We start from the raw sequence: 25,580 nt of genomic DNA on the forward strand, positions 1-25,580 counted from the left end.
CTCTTTACTAACCAGGCTCTAAGAGAAATGATTAAAGGATTAAGGATCCTGTTCAGGGGTGAAATCCTCCCGGTTCGGCTGAACTGGTGGCAAAAATCCCTGGTGGCCCAACCCACGCCTGCCTCCTCATCTGGTTGCCATGTCACCGCTCACCTCTTCCAGCCGCTCAACCCGCCCAACCAATCCAAACATTTCTCCCTCCATTCGCAGCAGAGCTGCTGCAGCCTATCCCTTTAAGATAGTCTCCGGGAGGGAGAGGGCCTGGGGGAGACCATAAAGGGAGCAGCAACTCCACGGAGGGAGAAACATTTGGATTCTCTGCAACATAATTCAACATTAAATGCAGCAGAGAGAATCTGAATGTTTCTCCCTCTATTCACAGCAGAGATCCCCCCAGCCCCCTTCCTCCTGGGGACTATCTTAAAGGGACAGGCTGCAGCAGCTCTGCTGGGAATGGAGGGAGAATCATTTGGATTCTCTCTGCCGCAGCATTCACTATGAGCCCTTCTCGTGCTCATACACACATTTTTTTCCAACCAGGTTCTATGGACGTGGCTTGGTGGTGGTGGGTCATGTGACTGAGTGGGGTGTTGCCATGAGTGACATTGAGTTGGCCACACCCACTCAGTCATGGGACCCCTCCTCACCAAGCCATGCCCACAGAACTGTTAGGGAAAAAATTGAATGTCACCCCTGATTCTGATTAAAGGATCTATAAGAAAAAACTAGAATATGGTAATCTTTCAATATGTAAAGAATTATTGTACAAGAGGGGACTTAATCTATATTGTCACAGAAGACACAGCCAGAACCAATGGATTAAAGCTAAAAAGAGACATTTAAACTTCAGGAGGAACGTTTTGACTGTATGAAATGTTGATCAGTGGAATGAGCTGCCATAAAATGTTAAGTTCTCCTTTAGGCATATTCAGATATGGTTATATGGTTCTCAGAGATGTTCCAAAATTTTTTTCACTGAGCAGTGAGGTCTAGTGATTAAGGCACTAGACTAGAAGCTAAAAGACAGTAAATTCTAGTTCTCCCTTAGGCATGAAAGCCAGCTGCATGGCTTTTGGTAAGTAACTCACACTCAGCCCAACTCACTTCATAGGGTTATTGTTGTGAAGAAAACATGAGGAGGAAGGAGTACTGTGTGTGTTTATTGCCTTGAGTTATTTATACAAAATAAAGGCAGGATATAAATATAAATTAAATAAATAAAGTTGATTTCCTTCAAGATCCCTTCCAGTGCTATGCTTTTACATATCCATGTAGAAAACCACTGATCATCATGGTTTCAAATGTCAATTATCAAATTTGGGAACAATGAATCATGTTGATAATATATAGTCAAATTGCCAGAATAACATTCATTCTGAATAGAAAAATTCAGGAAGTACAAAGTATCAGACATCAGTTAGACAAAACAGAATGCATGTTTTTCCTTTTGTGTTGCTTAAATGGAACTTTTAATTATGTGCACATGAATGCTATTTTCTGTCATTCTGAATACTAATTACCTAATGATTATAAATTACAGGAAGTGTGTATGACAGAGCTATGCAACACTTCACCATGGCATCTATCAATGACTCAAAACAATCACTTCTATTCCCAGGGTTCTATGGTTGCTTTAAGGTGTTGCAGGCATAAGCTATATTCATGATTACGCATGCTCTGAAGCATCATTTCCAACTTATTTCAGAAATACCTTACAGACATTATGGAAAGGCACTTAAGTTTCCCATTCATACTTTAAATATACCTTTAAGCCTGAACTTATTATTCAAAAGAATATAAGTGGTTTTACATTGTGCCAAAATTAGACAAATTCTGCCAGCTCAATTTATTCCTCATTAAAAACAATACCCCTGTTCCCAACAAATTTAATTGGTCAATGAAGATGACATGAATATGCTACACAAATATCAAGAAAGGTCAATTGACCCTGTCAACAAATCCAAAGGTATTAGTCTAATTCTACAAAAGATTGAAGTCAATTCTAGTCAAAAGCAGTTAGTCAACTATATCATGAGAATTTCCAAACTCTCATGAATTGTCCCATTTTGCCTTGTTTTTAGAGGAAAAATCCAAAAAATGGGGAATCATAGAAAAAGCAAGCCACTCCATATTAAATAATAGGAAAGATGACCTGATGATTTTTTTCTGTAAAATGTAGACTGTTATTCATCAATTTCAGAAGAATGAATAAATTATATTACTGCTAATATTAAAATAATGGAAATTTTATTTGAATGAAAAACTTGAGTTTACAATCCGTTATTAAGTGAAGAGTGAACAATTTGCATTTTTCTATTCTATGACACATATGAAAAACCTCTCAGTAAATAAATATTTCTGTGAACATATTTAAGATAAGGCATTTTTTTAAAGATAAAGCCCATATCAGTTGTTCCTGACCCTTCAACATGGCTCACATCAAAACGTGAAAAAAAAATTTCACTGGATAATTCTGAAAAAAGTAGGCTGTTGGATCACAACCCAAATGTCCCAGTGGCAAGAATGTTGTGCTCATTCATTAGAGAACAAGTTAATTAACCTATTACCCCTATTCAGAACAAACTATTTACATTTCGCTGAATAGAGAATCTCTGAAAGCAGCACTGTTAGAATCAACAACGTGCACCCAGACTATAAAAATGGCTTTGAGAATATTTTTGTCCACCATTTGTAAAGTGCCACTATCAATTTTAAGTCTTCATTTTGCTCACTGTGTACCAAAATACTGAAGAAACCATAGCTTCCAAATCCTGCTGTTTTTGACAAGAGTTTGAGGCTAGTAACAGTCCACCATACAACCAATACCACAAAAGCTACTTACTGGGAAACAAATGCAGGTATGCAACTGAACCTCATGATGTTACATATGTACTCCTACAAACCATAATCAGATCCCACTTTGGTCTTTGTGAAGTCCATACTGCAATATCCTGAAACATTTTATGTTCATTACACAATGGAGAGAAGCTGGAATTGCAGTGCAGTATGAGCTCATTACAGCATCTTCAATTTTTTTTTAATAATAGCATGCTTTTGTTTAACCCACAGTTTGGATCAGAGTGGCAAGTTCTGTCCTTCAGGATCTGTGTCACTGTTGCTGGGTTGAGGATGAATTGGTAGAATATCTAGCTCATCCACCTGGGGAGTGGGGTGCATCACCACTAGCTGGTCCTGGGGAATGTCTGCTGCAGCTGCTGCTAGGTTGGTAATCGATTTACTTTTCACACACTGGAAGTCAACATGGCGACTTTTCCCTTCTTCCTTCTCCCATGACATCCTTATGAAAGGTCTTTGGACGTAATTATAGATTACTTCTGGTCTCCCACCAGGTCGCTTCTTAACTTTTTCTTTGTATGTGGGATAACCTAAAAAAAATTATCAATAACATTTATAAATTTTATTTCACTCAACATTTGAGGACTCTGAGGTAGAATACAGCATTTTATTCAACAAAATATGCTATTTATTCGGCATATTTAAGGCATATCATTTTGTAAATCCATCATCTAGCTTTTCACTGCAGTTTAATTGGCACTCTACTTTTAATACTTTTTGTAATTAAGATTCACTTCACGATAAATTATTCATTCTAAGTTGAAATTTCAAGCTATGTTTCCGTATAAGAATAAAGCTTAAACTTAAGCAGAACAACTGTCTACCTGAATTAAGACATGGTACTGAAGAAAGGACAACACAGTGACTGCTTATCTCTTTTTTTGAAGTCACCAAATTGCAGTATTATGTGGTCCTCGTTTAAGAATCACTTGTTCAGTGACTGTTAGATCTTATGACAGCATTGAATTAGGGTACTTACACCTTCTCCCCAAGGTTCTGGCTGTTGCAGCATCCCTACATTTGTATGACTGCTATTTGCAACCTTCATGGCCAGCTTCTGATAAGCAAAACAGGGAAGCCAGAAGGTGGCCGCAACTGTTGTAGTTAACAACTACCTGTACTCCCACTTATTTCACTGTGGTTTTAGATCATAAGTGTCTACATCCTAGTTTTTCACTGCATGTTAGATTAGACAGTAAGATTAAATTATCTTACCTTCTATACCTAATCGAATCTTCTTAAGACCCCTTTCCTTCAGTACTGATTTGGCCACATCTCTGTTCTCAATATACTTGAAGAACCTATATAACTTTGTGCTATAAATAACTGTGGGGAAAAATACATTTCATGAAATCAATAAACTGTATATACATTCAGTCAGTATAAAAAACCCCAAACTAATGCATTTGGAAACAACTTAAAAATATGCATAGTATTATTTATATCATCTAAGAATCCATGTATTACTAGATTGAAGAGTGATCCGACATGGTAATATGCCCCTGCACAGACTACATTATGACCTTGTACACACACATGGAACAAGGTGATCGTAAGCCAGATATAGCTATAGTTCTCCAAATGACAGATTTGACAGGACACATTACACAATCAATGTGCTGAATTGCCATAAAAATTATGTCTACTAAATGATGCAGGTCTGCACAATTCAGAGTGATCAGACGTATTGTAGTGCATATATTTAAACAATTTATATACAATTAATTATATAGAAAAGGGAATGAGCCAAATTCAACCGGAATGCCAATTGACTTACTTTGAGAATATTCTTCTCCCATTTGAGGTGGATATTCTTCATCCCAATCAACAACATCATCATCAGTGAGCACTACAATATGACACTCTCTTTCCCCACTCTGAGCACTGGCTACCATCAGTGGCAGTATCATTTCTTCAAGGTAAAATTCAAACTGTTTCCGAGCACCATCATTTGATAATTCATGCATGAGAGCACCTGAAATGAAAGCAATCAAATTCATTACTCTCTGCACATAAGAATACTTAGCTGAATGTTAGATGATCCATTATTAATTGCTTCAATAAAAATATTACTTTTGGCACAACAGAGGTGCAACTTCTCATAGTTCTCGTAATTGCTAAATGATGCTCAAAGATTTTCAATATGTTACCTTGCACTTCCTAGTTTCTGGGCTTAGAATAGTAATTGCTGTTTACAAGGTATCTCTGACTTGCATATAAAGCTAAATAAGCTGGATCAAAATAGTGTAACTTGAGAATTAATCAACACATCAAAATCATTAAAGTTTTGCAGGCCCCTAAAAATTATTCCTTTCAAATATTCAAGATAGTTATTTGAGCATGTAACATCCTTTAAATATTTTTCATTGTTCTAGTAGAAGGAAGTCTCATGTTTCCTATATTACTCAAAGAACTCAAATGGGTTGTATTTGCCAACCTTAATATAGCAAATAAAAGGGGTTAGTAATTTACCTGCTACATTGAGCAAAAATACTGGCATCAACATTTTATGGGGAACCTTCAGGCCATATTTCAATTTGGATTTTTACAGAAAGTCTAATCTAAAGGTTTAAACTCAGTAATCCAGGCCCTCTACTGTCTCACTAAATGTACACTACCTTTAGAGGATGCTGTGAATAGAGGCTAAAATATTAATATTAAACTATTAGCTAAAATATATTTTTGTCTTCTGGTTTCAGTCCCTTTTAACTATGGACGTTGAATTCCAGTCTGTTTGGAAGTAATTCCCTGTTAGATAAATAAAGTTGCCTAGAATTCTCTCATTCCTTATTTACTATTCTTGAGATTTGATCAAGCCAGGTCGGTGCTGAACCAGCAAATATTGAAAGCTAATGTGATGTATTAGTTAAAGTGCTGCTAGAAATCAGGAGACCAACCCACACTTAGGTATGAAAATTAGCTGGGAGACTTTGGATCAGTCTCTCTCTCACACCGCAACACATCTCATGGAGTTGTTGTTGTGGGAAAAACAAGGAAGTAATTAGTATGATAGCCATCTTGATCTGATAATACACACATACATAATAATAACTCTCAATCCAATTACACATTACTCATATAATAATATTAATAGTTATAAAGTCTGATCTAAGTAGTGCTCCAATTCTCCCTAATATTGACAGCACAGACATACAGTAGCACCTGCAGCATAGCTTATTCAATTAAAAGCATCCAAAATGTAGAAGGGACACTACTTTGACTGTTTGGAAAGAAAAATACTATACTTGGAACATTTAGGTCTCTGAAAGCTTAGGGAAGCTGAATCTACTGAGCAGATTCTCCTTCAACATATACATATACATTAGAAATACTCCAACCTCTTCATAATTGAAAAGTTTACAGGTAACAGTTCAAGCTATGCCTGCTTATTAGGCTAGAATCCATTTATAACAGGTTAGTCATTTTAATATTATTTATGATTCCTGCATGTAGTTTTTAGAGTTACGATGTTCATAGTTTTTGGCTATTAATGCAAAGTTTTATCTCTATGTTCCACAGCTTAGATAGATTATGTTCAGTAACACATTTTGTGGTTCTGTAATCTATTCATATTTTAAAATATATTTATATTGCATCTTCTTTCTATATAATTGTAAAACTATTTAATGTTAGAAATTTGTAATAGTAATGCTAATACTTTAAATATTTCTTCCATTCTACAGTCCATATATATATATGGAGTTGTTGGTTATAAGTTGCATTGTTATGTGCTATATGCTGCTGCTTATGAGCGAAATAAAATTTTATATATAAAATCTCTATGCACTTAATGGGTACTACAGTATATATTACTAAACCCAATCATCAACCCAATCTATAATCTATTTTAGGATGTTAAAATTGGTAGATGCTGAAATATTACTTGAAGTAGTTTATGGGTAGAAAACAGCATCTTAAAAATGTACATATGGGTATATGAGGTTAACAGCAATATTATACTTACTGAGGTCTCTACATTTGATAGTACTATAATCAAAAGAAATACATAGATAGTCACACGCTTCTCGTAGTTCAGGAATAGATATTCCATCTGGACAACGTATCATCCCAGTCTTGTAATAATCCTTAAATTAAAAAAGAAAAAAGCAGACTTGTGAGAAAACATTTAATTTGTACAGAATAACTTTTCATTTTTCTAATATGTTTTGCTGCTACTGCAAACAAATTGGGTGTCCAGTGGTAACGGAATGAAGCAATCTCCTTCCTGTCATATGGAGACTGAAAAGAGACCCCAAAGAACTAGAACAACAATTAAATTCTGAGAGCAATTCAAATTGCTTGGCTAACAACATTATGTTTAATGAATCTTAGGAAATATCTCCCCTCAGAAATGTTATCATACAAAGATGTTAATGTCTTCATTCTGTTTCTCAACTTCAGTCGTCTACTTCCTTGCTTACAAATAGCATAGTTGAGGAGTTGAGGAACTCTGGTGTTTTCGTGGGCAAAGTCTTTTTAATTAATATATTAGTAATCATAAGCACATTTTATGAAAAATAGCTTGCTCACTATTGCTGCCTTTTCCCAACAATGCACTGCCATATTCCAGAAGATGGTACATAGATGGTAAGTCCAAAAGGAATGGCCAGTATCTTAACTAAACTGAGAATCCTTTAACATTCAGATATATTAATGAGATGTCTAAACAGAGTACCATATTTGTCAGAGTATAAGACACACCTTTTTTCCCCCTAAAAGAGGGTGAAAATTTGGGTGCGTCTTATACACTGAATGTAGTCCCACCCACCAGCCCCAACCTTTTGGCCTCTGCCTCCCAGCAATTTACCTCCTTGCAGCAAATGGGGGCTTGTGGAGCCTCTAGCAATCTCTGCAGCCTGAAACAGCTGATGATCGGGAGAAACTGAAAGTGAAACTTGCTGTTTGCTGCAGGAGGCAAATTGCTGGGAGGCAGAGGTAGATATTTTTTCTTGTGCTAATCAGGCTGTTTGCTGCAAGGAGGTAATTCAATAACTATAAATGCCTATAGAATGTTCAAATTATTAGACTTATTTTTTAAAGACTGCTTTATTATTGTTCTAGACAGCTTAACAAAATGAAGTTTTTTTAAAATAAATGCTCGATCTGAAAAGGCCCAGTGCTATTGTATCTTCTTTTAAATAGCAGAAAATAACTATACTTCCAGAAATCACATCAATTTTAACAGCATCTGTACAAGTATAGTCTGAAATGTAACACTACAGTGTATATTGTCTGCACTGTTTGCTGTTTGTTGCAAGAAGGCAAATTGCTGGGAGGCAGAGGCAGATATTTTTCCCTTGTTTTCCTCCTTAAAAGCTAGGTGTGTCTTATACTTTGGAGCATTTTATACTCCAAAAAAGACAGTAAGTCACAGACCTATATCTAAATTCTTTATTCCTGAATTTTCCAAGTTTTTGTAAAATTGCAATATGAACTAATAGTACTGAGAATATTGTTTAAATAAATTATAGAAGTTCATGATAAGCTTTTATAGGAATGATGTTCCATTTTTAAAAATTTCATAAATGTGAAAGGGTGGGAAACATAGTATCTTATGAAATCTCACCAAGATAGCACGAAACACGGTGGAACCAATTCCTTCAGCCACTTCATATTCTCCTTTTTCATTGGGCCGTGTGAAGTTATGTTCCCTTCCGGAACCAAACATCCTATATATAGAAGAGGGGAAAAAACATGTTATTCAAAATCCACACAGCGCAAATAGTTCACTAGTATTTGAATTCAATTTGGTAAAACTTTAGAAGGAATTATAGGAAATTCAGAATATGCACTGTTAAGGGACTTGCAGACTTTACAAGAGATTACATTATGTTCATATATCCAAAGGAAAACATTTTTTGGAAATGTTAATTTTAATCCATGCAAAATATGAATTAATTCAAAAACATTCTGAACTTCAAAGTTTAAAATAGAAGTGTTTTGCAATTTTTAATAATATATGTGTGGAAATGGATGAGTAAGAAAAAACACTGATCTCCACATGAGTAGTATCTAGTAGTATTTAAGTAAACTAAAGCTGAAACAGTAAATTTAAAAAAAGTTCCCCACATTTAGACAGCCAACCAATCTGCTTTTTGGCAAATTTGCAATTAATGTTGAATTGACATGTTTCAAAATAGTAAGTTAGCATATACTGAACATGTATTACGTTAAGCTTCATATCTTGTTCAGCACCACTCTTTCCCCAAACTTTGGCCTTAGCCACAAGAGCCTCTCTGAAGTTGCCCAACTGTTATGTTTAACCTGAGAGAATATAATTAAATAGGTAACAATAATAGCAGTATTACATTTTACTTAAGTTTAAATATAAATTAAATCAGCTGTTTTGTTTAATTACTTTTTGCTTTCCCCTTGTCTGCCCCTATTACTTTTTCAATCAGGCCCATCACGTATCATTAAAAGGCCAACTATGGCTCTTGGTATTTAAAAAAAGGTTCTTACTATAGATAAATGGCATTGTATGCATCCTCATTATCACACACTCTACTCCAGAATGAATTTGACACTTTACATTAGGTAAGTTCAAAATAACAAGAGTGCTATTTTAAAAGTAATTATTCAGTCATGAAGTGTCTTATTTCCAGGAAGAATAGACTGGTTTAAAAAGAAACCACACAACAGCTAAATTATACTTCATGAAAAATACAGTAATACAAATTAAAGGAGACTAAACTACACCTGAAATGTTACACTCAAGTATTTGACAGAAATAGCAATAGCACCTAGATTTATGTATCATTTCCCAGTAATTTACAGCCTTCTCTAAGCGGTTTACAGACTCAGCATTTTGCCCCCCAACAATCTGGATCCTCATTTTACTGACCTCGGAAGGATGGAACACTAAGTCAACCTTGAGCCAATGAGAACTGAACTTCTGGCAGTCGGCAGAATTAGTCTGCAGTGCTGCATTCTAACCACTGCGCTACTAGGGCTCTTTGACAGAAGCAGCAAATAATGAGATCAAAAATATTTCGCAATAAGACGACATTTGTGTTTTGCCATGATTTACAGGGATATCTGATGGTATATATGCAATAAAAAGCCACACCAACCTGCCCAGCATTGTATTTGGCTGTGCAGTAAAAACTGAAGGATCTACAACAAATCGAGTATTGTCCACTATAAGTGTTACTCTCTCTGACATTCTTATGTTCCGTGCTCCTTCTTTTGCATTCTCATACACAAAAACCATTTCTCCAGCATTCTTGCAACTCCCATCCGAACTTGACTGGCTGTTGTTTCTACTGTTTACTAGACTGCTACTGGAACCATTCGGAGAAGCTTTCTGAGGACGAGGGCTGCTTGGTCGAGATGAGCTATGATCCTTCTCACGTTCTGCAATGAAAAGTAATACAAGTATTTAAAACTGAGTTGCGGTATCAGAACATATTATATCTCAAAAACATATTTACAAAGGCAACAGTTTTTCCACATTAAGCCAAACTTATTTTTGGATTTTGGTTTGGTGCCAGTAGTAACTCAGGGTACTATCTCATGATGTGTCAGAGAAAAGAGGCAGTCTCCTGGCACTAGCATTAAATATGTTTGCTACTTAAAAAGTAATAATTGTAGGGGAAAAAACTAATTAAAAAATAATCCAGCAACAGGATTATAAGACTTTAAATTATTTTAAAATCTGAGGTTTCATAGACCAGTTAATGTGGTGCTCTCCAGATAGTTTGGATTACATATTCCATCACAAAAGGTTGCCAGCATCCAAAACAAGTGGAAGGGGATAGATTGAAGAAAAATGCCACACAACCAGTTTACATGCTTCAGCCTCAATTCAGCATATCAAACTGAACATACAGATGTAACATTGTACCTAAACATTTATGTAATTGAGGCTTAAATAATTTTCTTGGTAATTTTTAGTTTGACACAAACTATAAATATTAAATGGTGATCAGTATTTACCGCATTTTTCAGAGTATAAGACGCTCCAATGTTTTGAAGAGGCAAATTAAAAAGTTTTTGTTCTCTGCAGACCTCCCAAAAACAGCCCATTTTTCGCAAAAATGGGCCCGTGTTTTTTTCCAAAAAAGGCATGAATAGCCTTTAGGGAGCTTGCACAGTGCTCCTGGGTGGTGGGTCCCCCCCAAAACGAGCAAAAAATGACCCATTTTTCATGAAAACGAGAACTTTTTTGTCAAAAAATTGCATGCATAGCCTGGTGGAGGCTTATAGAGTACTCCTGGGAGCTGGGGGAGGGGCAAAATTGAGCAACGGCCCATTTTTCACTCATTTCTGCCTTCACCAACCCCCAGGAGCTCCGCCTTCTTCAGGTTCTGTATAGCCATTTTGGTGAAGGGAGCGTGGTTTGGGAGGCAAAAAATGCTGTATTGTGTATAAGACACACCCAGATTTTCAGCCTCTTTTTTGAGGGAAAAAGGTGCCTCTTATATTCTGAAAAATACGATATATTTCTTCCATCCTGGAGGCAGTTACTGCATTAAACGATTCCTTCTTCACTCTCTTGTATACTCTCCACTATCTTAGATATATCCTTATTTGTAATGTATTTATTCTTTTACCATTTTAATCTTTTCTATTATTTTACCAGATCGTAAGCCACCCAGTGCTTTGTGACATGGGCAGTGAATATATTTAATAAAAATTTCCAATGAGATTCTTCATCATGTTAATTTTGGAGCTTTCATATTTTAGGTTTGTGACACAAGAAACCAAGTGAAAAGATGTTATGTTTGATAAAGATATGTACTTTCTAATAAAAGCTAGAGAGTAAATATGTAAAACAGATACGGATTTCTCATGATATACCTCCTTGATGTTGTCTTGTTGGTGAAGTAACATTTCTGATGCATGGAGTGAGCTGGGATTCAAGACGTTCATGGGATGAATCACGTGATCTATCACTTGACCTTCTTCTGTCTCTTGATCTTTCATGCCCACCACTAGCCCCATGAAGACTCATTTTGCGGCAATCACCCTTAACAAGACGAGATGAAGTACTAGAAGATAAATGAACATGAGATAGTATTTAGAATTTTTAAATAGCAGTCAATATAAAATAGATCTTATATTGTGAGTTTTTATTTTTTTTTTCAATTTCAATAGTAATCTAATATTAACCTCTTTCCTGAAGAGTTTAGAAAGAGGCACATTGTTTGTGGGAAAGTCATATTTATATGACAAGATTTTCACCTTTTCATGACATCCTGACAACATGTACATAAGGAGTTGGGAAATGCCTTGGAAACAAAATGAGCCAAGCCAGAAATGCAATGTATGTCTGGATCGAATGCCTGAAGGCTATCAGAAACTCATGCTGCATCACATCTCAATGATTGCAACATCCTGGGTCATGGAGTTGCCTGATAAGATTCTTAAGTTTGTACAAAGTGTTAGACCATGTACAAACAGATGAAAACTCTTTCACAAAATAGTAACCCAAATTTAACCAGTATACTGGCTGCTAATAGGTTTCTGAGAATAAGTCAAATGCTGATTATTACCTATAAGATGGTATGTTCCAAGTAGAATCTGTCCTAACATTTGAATTGTGATTGCATGTTTTGTCTTTTCAACCCTTATTAAGTTAAGGGTTGAGGGATCAAAAAAATTGTCTTTCCTATGAAACCTGATATCATCCTTATATGAACAGCTCTCCCTCTTTCTCCAGTCTTTCAAATATTAATTGTGGTCATATTTTGTTATCATATATTATCAACTATGTTTATTAACTTTTAACTATTTTGTGATTTTTAAATAATGTTATAAATGAATAGGTAAGCCACAGTTAGTTTTTTGGCTAAATCGTGAAATGTAAATACATTTGACATTATGAAGCATGTCAAGTTTAATTCAAAGTTTGGAATTCATATTCTTCCCTTTTCCACAGAAATCTCAAACTCCTCTATTTGGAAAAAAAATCAAAACCAGATGAATATTTCAGGCTACATCAAACTGAAATTTTTACTAGTTGCTTAATATCAAAGTAAAATGCTAATCAACTAGAACAATAAAATCATATTTGGCTTTCTATTAAACCAACTAAACACAGTACAAAGGGTACCAGAAAATACACTACTACTTTGCCTTTGAAATTTAATAGCCTCTTCTATACACAATCACTGAAGGAAATGTACTTGGCTTCCAGTTCACATTATTTTCCTATAACCTCTAACTGCAATCTCACTTGAAGCAACTGTGAAATCAGCAGCAAATTCAATCAATTGTTTTCCATATTTGAGGCTTTTGACTATTTCAAAAAACTTTACATTAAGGTGCTATAAATTTTTCAGAATTTATATAACTTCTTATATAAAGACTGCATTCCTCCCCCCATGTATACAGTATAGTAGCAACAGGATTTTTTTTAATGGCCTTCTACAACATGCAGAAAGCCCACAACTGGAAGACCTGAGGATTAGCAAAACCAAACTAATCCAAACACTATGTTATAAAAATACTGAAATTGGTTACAATAATATTTAAAAGTCAATACAATTCAGGACCAAAAAAAAGTCACTTCTGAAAAAGTGAATATATTCAAAGAGTAGATCACTTAGAAAAAAAAAATAGAAGTGCACGAGCAGCACAATTTTTATCCTACTGAGCACATCAATTATACTGAGTGCATTAGACTTTGGGATCAATATCACTACAGTCTCAATTGTCTATACATACAATAGAACCTAGGACACTGTCCTAAAAAGGAGGAAATGGCAAACCATTTCTGAAAAACCTTGCGAATGAAACTGCAGGGACTCATCCCAGCACTGTGAGAATCCAACATGACTCAACTGAAGGAAGCAACAAACTTCCCAGAACTACAGATTTTTCTGCAACTAAAAGGGGAAAGGAAGAGGAAAGTCACTGGTAACAAGGTGAATTCCAAATCGCTCTCGCTCTTCACCCTACTTAAAGCATTACTTTAAGTAGTTGAAGGAAATGGGGATATTTGATTTTTTTAATGAATATTATCCAATGTTTTGCTTGATGTTACCAACATTACAGTTCTAAAGCCCACAAGTAAGGGGCCATTAAACACGATTTGGACTTGAAAACATACATATAATATTGAACAGCAAGGAAAACTCAATTACTTACCAATGGTATTTTTTAAATGCTATTTTTGACTATTACAAAATTATATAAATTACTATTCCTAATTTATGTAATATTGTCTTCTTTCTTTCCCAGGTAGTTATTTTAATACTAGGAATGTTATAGTTTAATATAGTTACGTACTTCCATAACTGGTTACTTTAAATTTGTAGATAACCACATAATTTCACATTAGTTTCTCTTTTTGTATCCCCATTTCCTTCAAATAAAGACTGCATTCCTCCCCCCATGTATACATATTCCTTCAACATACAATAAAACACATCTAAGCATATATTTTCTAATGTATTAAAATGATTTTAAATTTTTACAATTTTAGTTGAAGTGTTTCTTTCAACAGAACTAAGCTAAAATATAACAATAACCAGAATATACCTATAATGTATATTTCTATATGTTATAGTTTCAACATGGAAATTCAGCTGAAAGAAGATGGAAAAGTTATCATGTCCATTTAGAAAGAATAAATATAATTTTTATAGATACAAAGAACACACATATATTAGGAAGTTCTTATTTGTCACATATGTAAAATAAGTTTTTTTTCTTTTAAAATAGCAATAATTTTATCCAGTTAGTATATATTCCTGCTTCTGTATTTTAAAGTTATTTTCCTCCCAATGGCTTTACATATTCTGTATGGATAGATGTAATACGCCTAAAATAAGCATGACAAAATCTTGGGAAAGTAGAATTTGTTTTTAATGAGCAAATCACAAATAAATCATATCATAGAAATTTTGTATTATAAAAATACACTCCATATTCCATCCAAAAGAAATAGAAAATGGGAAAGCATACTGAAAAAACTCAAGCCGGTATTATATTTTATTATTTCTCATCCATTTCCTAAATGCTAAAATGCTTTTCTGAAGTCATTTTCCAAACCTATAAGCTGCTTAAGGAAAAATGTTAGTTGGTAAAAAAGAAATAAATAAATCTCAAACTTTAAAACATGCAATAAAAAAATAACTTTAAAACCCTGCATTTTAACCATGGGAAGTAGAATATTTTCACCAAGTAAGTAGACATTTTGCACCTATTTCTGGACATAAATGAAATTTATTTGTAGCTGTCCACTGATGTAAGAGCTGGCGAGCATTTTCCGTTTTTATTTTTATTCCTCTATCCACTTAATTAGTTCTAGATACTCTAGCACAGGGAAATGTGATACAGAAAGAAAAAAAATAGGAAACAATTATAGGAGCAAAAATCTGCTTACCGCAGCATTAGATGAAACACACCGTTTTTGCTCATTCCAGAAAGATCAATTTCGCTCCACATCAATCTTATAAAACCCGCATAATGAAAAACAATCCTCTTCAGAAATGTCCAAACACAAGGCAGGTTCATGCATATTAATACTTGACTATATCTACAGTAAACACATGCTACAGGAAGCATGCCGGATGACTCAAATAAAATGCTTCCTACTCAAGTGATAAAAACTCTAGCAAGATAGTAATCATGCTACAAAAATTTCCTCAAAAACAATAGTATAAAGGTTTATATCCAATGTTCTCATCAACCAATTGAATGGCAACTATTAAGGAAATAAATTTTCTCATTTGCAGAATCTTCCTTCCAAATTTACTCAAGATTCTGGGCAACATACCCAGAAAAGATTTGGGGAAATTTACAGGGGAAAGGGAAATGTGTTCAATGTTACCAGTTTAACTTTTAAAATTCCAAAAACCAAAAGGTTTAAATAATAATGAAAATATACGTTCTCACTGTCTAAGTGAGAAGTAAACTACACCTTCAAAGTGAATCTATTTCACTTTTATATTGGAAATTAAATAACCCTGACCTTTTAAAAATTATAGGGTGTGGGTAAATGAAAAATGCACAGGAAAATTTTACAAAATAACACTAAAACAGCAGCTTTATAATGTAAAGTTCAACCAGCTGCATTACTCAACTTTCCCTTCCCATTAGGTTTTGATCTTATCTTGCATAATTCCTTTCTTTTGCCAAATTCCTATTAGTCAACTGCTACTACTGTGTTTATTTTTTTCCTCACTTTTTAAAAAAAGCATGTATGGTCTGAAAGTGATTTGTGTTTAAGGACATTTCATTCCAAGAAAAAATACTGCCAAATAATATTTTGGTTTATTTGAACATTTATATTCTAGTAATTGAGTTATGATTTCCCATTCTCCACAAATATTTTAATTCAATTACATTTTGTTTAATGAGACAAGTAAACTTTTGAGATATTTATAAAACATGTTAAATTATATGCCACATTTGCTTTTGTTTATTAAACAAACTATTTTGCTAGATTAGATTTCAGTTTCTCACTTCCTCCCTGTAAAAAACCCATGTTAACTATAAATCCAGGCAGAACACTTTATAAACCTCTATATAACACTCTAATATATAGGCATATGGAGCACTGACTTCTAAGTCCAACCTACATAGGTGGTGTCCTTGTTCAACTTCTATATATTGTTGTTATAATACAATGTTGCTACTATATAGCAGTCTCTTCACATTGTTTCAGGGTGACAGCTGATCCAATCTAACACGATTTGCTGATAAGAACTTAATAGTCAGCCAATCGCATACAGCAGAAACATCTTGATAAAACACACAGCCAACTTTAGAGCGCTCTGTGAGAGTACACAGTTCCCATATTGTGACACTGTCATTTATTCTAACTATTCAAATCAATAAATTAAGCATCACAAATAACAGCTGAAAAAATGTGTAAAATCATTAACAGAAATTGAAAAGTAAACTGTAAAAAGATGTGGTTCATTTTCATACTTTTGTGTAAGGGTAAGGATGATATGACCTAACTTGCATCATACTATTATGAATCATCTTTTTACTTCCTTATTAATACAACCAGAGTGGATTTGAAACTTTAAACATTACCTTTATAAATGTTTGCCTTAGAAGACCACAAATAGAGAAAAAATAATAGTTTAATGAAAGCTAAACAATAATCAAACTTTAAACACATCATTTCATGTATTTTCTATTTCTTCTAAATTCAGCTTTTGCTCAATAATATTTCTATTTATATTATAGCTGTTACTTTAGATTCATGGTCACAAACTTCTTTTTATCATATAAATATTTCAAGAGATCAATTACACAAAGAACTATTCCTCCCTTTTACATATTCCCCTCAGTTAAGTACTGAAAACTGTATTGGATTGTTAAGAGATACGCACCTGCTTTTTGGGTAGAAAAGGGCAGGAACACAAAAACATGGAGAAAATATTGAAAACAAAGTACAAAAGAAATCTGCTCCTCTCCAGCCTGCAGGTTTAGAAGCCAGTTCAGCATTCTCTGGCATTACTTGCTAAGTTCAGCATATTTGTTCTTTCCATTCTCCTCTCAATATTCTACAGCATTATTAGCCTCGCTTTCTAGCATCTTTTCTTCTCCATCTCAAGGGTAACACTCTTATTACAGCTTTTCAGTCCATTAAGTGCTCAGAGAAGTAAGCCCCCAAGATATTATTTCAATTCATTTTCTCACAGCCACTGACTCAGCCGTGCACAGTGCAGCACTGACGTCTAACCTCACAGCCTCCAGTAAGCTGAATTGATGCTTACCATTTCCTTTTTTCTAAGCTGCCATTGGCTGGCATATTTGATGGATAGTGTACAGAACGCATAAAGAAAGAGCTGCTTGGTATCCTGCCAAGTGCCATCTGTGAAGCTATTTCTAGCCCTACCCGCTTGTCAGATTTTAATAAACTAATAAAGCATCTGAAATGTTTCTTCTGTCACCTATCTTTCATGCCTCATTCTTTAGGTTTTCATTGCAGCAGAAACACCAGAATTCATTCAGCATATAGTAATTTGTCTGGACAGGAATTCACAGCAAAAGGTTTTTAATAAAAGTCCTGTGCCGTTTGTTTAAAACACAGGAGAGAAAGACAATTGCCGTGAGAAATTTATGTCAAGAAATTGCATGTACAAAATAAGGAAGATATATTATTAATTATTCTAAACATAATATTTCAGTTCCCAATATTTCAGTTACATTAATGCAAAAAAAAAAAAAGATTTTAATTTCAAAGAACAAGTCAAAAGAACAAATAAAAAAGTTTCTGGTCTAATCCTAGCAAGCAAAATTCAGTTTGTGAAAGTGTGATTTTCAGAATATGTGCAATATATATTTGCACAATGATAGCTGTCTATATGTTTGTATCCATATTATAACCTGCAAAGCTCTGAATTTGGAAGAGATACCGTGCAACACATAGGGATACATGTCTATGACTTATTGAAACAACCATGACTATTTCCCAATTAAACAGCAACTATCAAAGCCTTCAGATCAGCCCCACAACTACTGTCTTATATCTGTTCCATACTAATCTTTTTTTATACCTACGATTTGTCTGCTTTATTCAGGATGCAAACAGTTCTTCAAGGAATGCTAAACAAATAAGGGGACATAGTTCAACATGCAAAAGGAATAAGGCAAATATGGCTGGCAAATTAAAAAGCCACATCTGCTCACATGGATAGGGGTGGACAGGTTCTACTAGGTTAGGGGCTGCAAACCAGTTTTCTCCCCGGCCAGCAGGCCACAGGAACTAATCTACTTAATGTCATTGGAAGGCAGAGAGCTGGAAGATGTTAAAACAATGTCAGCTGAAGACTAGAGGTGGGAGTCCCAAGCCCCTAACAGTATTTAAATATTGAGTATTTAGCACTCACAATTGCTCAGAATATTTTGAATATATGGAGTTGTATTCCACTGTGCCTTCTAGAATACCTGCCATACAAGCAGTCCTCATTTAACAACCACAATTAGAGCCAGCAATTTGGTTGTTAAATTTAGTGATTGCAAAGTGAAGCATCATGAATTTATGATTCTATTTCAGCTTTCTTTTGCTTTTCAGACCAACAAAACTCATAAACATAAAGAGAAGTTACAAGGTTAGTTTTTCATTACCAACATAACTGCAAATGGTCTCTAAACAAGACAGTCAGATCAGATTTTCTTCAATAGGAGTTTCTTCAACCTCTACCTTTTCAAGATAAATGTGATCATGTCCTCTCCCAAAGAAAAGAGGACATGGGGACTACCTATGTTTCTCTTCTGCACACCTCCATTTGCATAAAAGTTATTAGAATCTCTGGAGTGGGACATAAACAGAATTGTACATGGGAAGAACAATGGAAACCATTGTTACACAAGCAACTTACAGGTATAACACTGCATAAAGTTGGTAACCCTATCCAGAGCTAATACTGCAGCCATGAAGCCACGTTGTTTCTAGAAAAATAGAAATCCATTATGTTGAGATTAAATCTAAGATTGTTTATATCCATCACAACTCCATAAACTGGGTTAGACTGGCTGGAAATGTTCCACAATATTCCCAATCAGGCTTGGGGCATCAATGAAAAGCTGACTATCATCAGTGGACTCAAAATACCTTGGACCAAAGAAATACATGACTTTTCTCCGTAGCTTCATATATATGCGCTAGAGCTACTGCCACTCTGACCACTCTTTACTCACCAGTACCAGCTGAAACCATCCAAAAAGAGAGGAACTTTTGCAGAAAGGTATCTTCATCCCTTTGCCCCAAAGGTATTCTAGTAGGATACCATGATAGTAACAAAGGCTCCTAGGAGAATCTAAATTGAAAAGAATTTAGATAAACCACTTCATAAAGGTCCTTTATACCTGAATCACCAATACTTCCCGAAGAAGAAATAACAACACCAAGAAAGGGAAGTTGGCAATAAGGCAATAATTCTCCAACAAGGCTAAACCAGACTTTAATATAGGAGATTCTTCAAACCGCCACAGACAGGGTCATGTTTTTTCAGAAAGAAGCAATTTAGCCATCTTTTGGATCCAGCTACTGACATACCTACTCAATGCTAGAAGGAACTAGGAAGGGCATTGTCCCTGATCATATGTACCGACTTTCACACTAGAGAGAGCACTCAAGTTTCACCATTCTTAAGCAACAACGTATAACAACATATTAAGTAGAACATGAGCACATACCTGTGGTCAGTCTTATTCATTCCTTGCTAAAAATAAAAAAAGGGCTGGAACTCACATAAGCTAAAGGAAAGATGAAGCAACATGAAGCATCAAACATATCCTTCATTTAATAATCTAATTTTCTATATGTGGGAAGATAATGTTCCTAATTTGATACAGCTGGACTATGTTTATAAACAAGCTAGGATTACGGATCATATTGTAACCCAACATTTTTAGTCAGTTTTTATTAATTAAATACAAATTGGCACCTTATGAGAAGTGGTATTGCTGTGTGAACAATTATTACAACCATTTAACCGGTGAATCATTCAATAAAAAGTGATAGTGACCTTGTGTCCAGTGGAAGCTGCTTTTATGGATATTTTACAATGATGCAAGTATTTTAAAAAAATTGCTATAAGTATTTGATTAATCAGATTATCAAAGTTTTAAGCATATTATTTTAGCCAAAAATTATAACAATATTCTGTCTTCTGGTTCGAGCAATTCATGCACAAACACAAGGTTTTCAGAAGAACCATCACAGGGAAAAAGACCAAAGACAAGTTTCAAAAATGTAACTCTATACTAAATATACCATTCGTTTCTAATAAATTGATCTATTGTTTTTGAATATCCAAATATATACCAGTAATTAAAATGAAAGTCAATTCAATATTGTTAAAAACCTTATGTTTTAAATACTTTAGAGATTTATACAAAACATGTTTTCAATAAGTATCAATACAAAATTAATAACCTGATCATTACAAGCAGAAGTTACAAATGGAATATATTGTTTTAAAAATTATTTCTACCAGAATTCACCTAACTCTAAACAGGGCTTTATTTGCATTAACTATAGTTCCATATCATGCACTAAGCCCATGATGCCAAACCTATGGCACACCATATATGGTTGCCTGCCAGCCATCAGCTCTGGCGCGCATGCGCATGAAGGCTAGCTGACTTTTCGCCCTTCTGGAGGGCCAGGGGAAGCCGTTTTCACCCTCCCCAGGGTCTAGGAAAGCCTCCAGAAGCTGGGGAAGGTGGAAAACGGTCCCAATGGCCAACCGGAAGTTCATAATTGATCCATTTCCGACTTTCCAAGGGCCTCCAGGGAACGGGGGAGGCCATTTTTGCCCTCTCCAGGCTTCAGGAAAGCCTCAGAGCCTGGAGAGGGGTTGTACATGCATGCACGGGGGGCTGCGTGTGCATTTGGGCAGGGAATTGAGTGGGTACAAATGGACGGGCAATAGCAGATGCGCAATTTTGGCATGTCGTAAGAAAAAGGTTTGCCATCACTGCACTAAGTCATGGTGCGAAAACCATGTTTTTAAAATAAGCTATAGATCAGTGGTCTCCAACCTTGGCAACTTTAAGACTAGTGGACTTCAACTCCCAGAGTTCCTCAGCCAGCTTTGGCTGAGGAACTCTGGGAGTTGAAGTCCACAGGTCTTAAAGTTGCCAAGGTTGGAGACCACTGCTATAGATAGTTCTAAATCAAACATAGTCCATTCTATTTTATTACAGAATCTAACTAGGATTTTGAAAAAATCTAAGCATAAATTTATCTATACATAAAATTATACTCAATCATCACAACTATTTAACAGAAACAGAGTCTGCATGAGAAATATGCCTTGTTCCATAACAGCAAATTGGCCATATTGTTGGTCTTTACTGTAGAAAACAATATCCTTGAAAACATGAGTCATAATAAGGTTATTTCTAACTGGAAGTTATAAAGACTGCATTTGATACCTGGCAGTTCAGACATAATTCCGTTTTTTTTAAAAAAAAAAATAAATTTAAATACAATTAATTAAAAGGGTTGTTATGCTGTTAAGCAAAGCTGCGGATTTTATCTTTATTTCGTAGAATGAATTTCATAGGTCCAAAGGGCAATCTTACAAGACAGTAATAGTGAATTGGAACTATATTTCTAAATTTGTCTAACTGCCCAGATATGTCTGCCTGCTTAGATAAAATGCCAGAGTAAGCCAATCAAAACTCAGGCATATAGGCCTATTAACAAACAAGCCTAACATAACTTCAAATGTAAAATAAGTATGTATTTTAGATCAAATAAAGGCAATACCAACAGGTCTACTTTAGGTTCTGATTAAGTGAAATGTATACAAACATAAGGCCAATACCACGGCTCTTAGAAAGGAGGCTGTTTTAATCTTCAAACTGCATTTTAATAGGTTCTGCTGATGAATAAAGACTGTTTTAGCTGATTAGGTGTTCATATATTCCATATAATACTACAATTACAATTGCAATTGATAAAGCATTCATTCAGAGCAGTAGTTGTAGCTACTTAGCAATTAGGAATTATCTTATTAGAAACCTTTGCACATTACCAAATAAATAATAATAATACAAATTAAAGGCAAATAAGTATAAAGCCACATCAGGAAATAAATGATCTGACTTTAGGTAGCAAATGTCTATTATAATATTATATCTAAGATGTTATCAGAAAATAATTATAATTTTTATTTATTAAATTTATATGCTACCCTCTTGCTATTAAGCAATTGTGCATTATTTTAATTTGTACAAAATTACATTAAATATGACCCAAAATAAGATAGAGGTATGAAATAGAATAGGATCATATTACAGTAGTACAAGAGACACAAATCACTGACAGAATTTAAAGGAATGTTTCTACATTATTACAATGATATTGTACATTTTACAAGTAATTTATAATTTAGAAGACAAAGAATTGCTCATGAGTTTAATGAATTGAAACATCAGTACCTAAGTATTTTTTTAAAAATATTTTTGTATATTAATCCATGAAAAGTAATCCTATGTTTTACACTGTACAATTTTAATGATTAATCTGACTCTCTGGAATAGTAAAAGAAAATACTGATTAAAAAAAATCAAGCAAACTCAGTGATGAATTAGTAATAAAAACTTAAAAGGAAAATCTTGTATGCCTGTAAGGCAGTTGTATTATGAAAATAAATGATTAATAGGCAACTTTTGTAGGCAATACCAGCTAAAGGACTATTTTTTAATCTACAAGAATTACATTAGTTAAAATCTTTATAAAGGTACATATGATGTCAAAAGTACAGATATCCAATATGACTCTCCACTGGAAGGTATTGTCTAATGAAAAATTTCTCACACTGTCTCATTCTTAGGATCAGCAGCCTTGGGAAAAGTGGTTATGGAATACTAAAAATTTGTGACTGGAAACTTCTAATCAAATGTCTATTAATGTAGAATCACTAGAGTGCTAACCAATGCTTTAAATATATTTAAAATACTAACATTTAAGGAAATAGAGAATTGAAATTGTTACTCAAGGGTCCCAAAATACATGCAAAAAAGTATAATGACAGAGTCATTATAATGCACAGATTTTTTTTAATACTAATATGGATTATATAATTTGTGACTCTTGTTATAGAGCAAGTCCCACAGTTAAGATAAACTGAGGTTCACCCTATTAATATACAATTTATGAAGGTAAATATTAAACATATTGAAAACCTTGTCCCTGGATACCAACTGTTGGAATTAACTCAGAGCAGCCATCCAAACTCCAAAAACAAAACGTTCACACCATGTTCACCACAAACAAGATGTTCACAAGGCAAACTGTCACCCTTCGATTCACAGGGCAACTATCTAAATACAAATGCAACATTTCCAATGAATTTTCCATAAAAAGTGTGGAAACAATACAGCACAGCAAAAAGCTTTTGGCGAAACGTGACACGCTGGTCTCCCTAATACGGTTTCTTACACGGGATCACCACTTCATTAACTCTAAAAAAAAAGAGGAAAAGTACAAACGGTGGCCCCACAGTCCAGAATTGCGCAAAACAGAAGGAGTGAGGCCATGACAGGGCAATTTTCGCAGGAACTGCCACGCACACAAGCCCTCCAAAAGCTAACGTCGGTGACCAGATGCGTGGAAGTTTAACAGGAAACCTTCATCCTGGGCGTCAAATTACCTATTTTTTTCTCCCTCGGGAACGGCTTGTTCCGCGTTTGCCGCAACGGAAATCACTCCCCTCGTCTCTCTTTGCCACCCCCGTCGCATCTAAAAAAGGAGTGCCCGGTCTCGCATTGCCACCAGCAATGTTTCCCTTGCCAACGCGACCATCCCACATACCCTGTCATCCTTCCCACGCTTGTCTACGTCGCACACCGGGTACCTGGCAAGCCGTTCTAGTTGTGGCACACCAGGACGATACCATCGCCCACGACGCCATCCAACCAGCATCCTCCTCACAGCCCAGCTTAGCGACCTACAAAAACCTTCCCTGGTATTACTCCTCCTCCCAGGTATCACACAACCCGAAATCAGACCAGGACTCAGCAAGGTATTTATTTAAAGGCCAGTGCTCCCCCCCCCGCCCGCCAGACACACACACACACACACACACACACACACAGACAAACACAATCCAAAGCGCGCTGAAGGTGTTTCCTCCAATGGGAACCAAACGTTTGCAACCAAATCGCCCAAACCAACAACGTAACTACCAACCCGAGCTACTAATATTCAAAAACATTTCATTACTCCTCCCTCCCGAAGTTTCCGCTTCAAGAAACCTATCTTCACCGGCTATGCCTCCCCCCCCGCCAACAACCTGTTGGTGTCGATACTGCCCTTAAACTACGAAGAAGTCCCAAAACTGTCAGTTTCAGAAACTGTCGTTTCTCCTACCGTTGGGCTTTTTCTCCTGCGCTCCAGCGAGCTTCCCATCTATTGAAAGCGTGCGCGCACGCACACACACACATACGCGCTTATACACAACGAACTGAATGTCTCAAGGGTGCTTCTTCCCCCCCCCCCCAAGAGGCAACTGGACTTTCTGGTTCTTCTTCGAAGACGTTTCGCTTCTTCGGATTCTTGGAGGAGAAGCGAAACGTCTTCGAAGAAAAATCAGAAAGTCCAGTTTGCCTCTTGGGAAAAAGCACCTTTGGGACAGTCATGACCTGGATGGCTCCATGGACATACAACGCCTGGATTGCGGCGAAAGAAACAGACCCACCGCCGAATATCCTCCGGCTCCCCACCCCACATGTCATCCCTAAAGCTGGCTTGTTGTTTTTTTTTTAAAAAAAAATCCTGATCCCTTATTATCTCGAGTCCACTACCCTAACTCCGGCGTCCATCTTTCCGGTGGCTCCGAGTCTCACTCGCCACTCAAGTCTCCCTTTTCACGGGCAAAGGGAACCCGAGGCGATGGCCACCACCTCCGTCTCCCAACCGTCAAGGGAGGCTTCCCGACAACCTGACAACCTCCAATATTCCTTTATCGCGAAGCAATTGCGAAGCCCCCCCCCCTCTCCAAACCCTTCCTCCTTTTTCACCTTACCTGCCGCGGCCGACGTCAGCAGGGGCTCAAAAACGACTCGCGGTGTCTCCCTCACCCTCAACCCCCGGCAGAAACCGGAGGGACTACCGCCGCCACTGTTGAGTACGACGCCTAGGCCCGGCCAACCGTCCGCTCAGTTACCGCGAGAAGCAGACTCTGCTCTATTCTGACGTCCCGAACGCTCGCGATACTTCGACCAGAAAGGGGAAGTCAGGGGAAACCGAATCGAAATTTCCCCGGGGAATCAGCCGGCTCAATAGCGCGCGACTC

The 25,580-nt window shown here is 35.8% G+C and overlaps 1 protein-coding gene across 3 annotated transcripts; it reads right to left on the reverse strand.

The window, feature by feature from the left end:
* Window positions 1-1,463: 1,463 nt before the first annotated feature.
* Window positions 1,464-25,580, reverse strand: BTBD10 (BTB domain containing 10). 3 transcript variants are annotated; one of them, XM_032228696.1, is made up of 9 exons: window positions 25,311-25,469; window positions 19,468-19,586; window positions 11,659-11,849; window positions 9,930-10,212; window positions 8,423-8,525; window positions 6,821-6,941; window positions 4,634-4,831; window positions 4,072-4,182; window positions 1,464-3,386 (listed from the first exon to the last, which is right to left on the reverse strand). In XM_032228696.1, exons 3-9 carry the CDS (start codon window positions 11,810-11,812, stop codon window positions 3,076-3,078), a joined length of 1,281 nt encoding a protein of 426 aa, XP_032084587.1. In that variant the 5' UTR covers window positions 11,813-11,849; window positions 19,468-19,586; window positions 25,311-25,469; the 3' UTR covers window positions 1,464-3,075. The 3 variants fall into 3 exon arrangements, with proteins under 3 accessions (XP_032084587.1, XP_032084586.1, XP_032084583.1); XM_032228695.1 differs by lacking the exon at window positions 19,468-19,586 and having other exon boundaries at window positions 25,311-25,580; XM_032228692.1 differs by lacking the exons at window positions 19,468-19,586; window positions 25,311-25,469 and adding an exon at window positions 24,141-24,273.

This window comes from Thamnophis elegans, chromosome 1 (assembly GCF_009769535.1).
Source record: "Thamnophis elegans isolate rThaEle1 chromosome 1, rThaEle1.pri, whole genome shotgun sequence".
Taxonomy (NCBI): domain Eukaryota; kingdom Metazoa; phylum Chordata; class Lepidosauria; order Squamata; family Colubridae; genus Thamnophis; species Thamnophis elegans.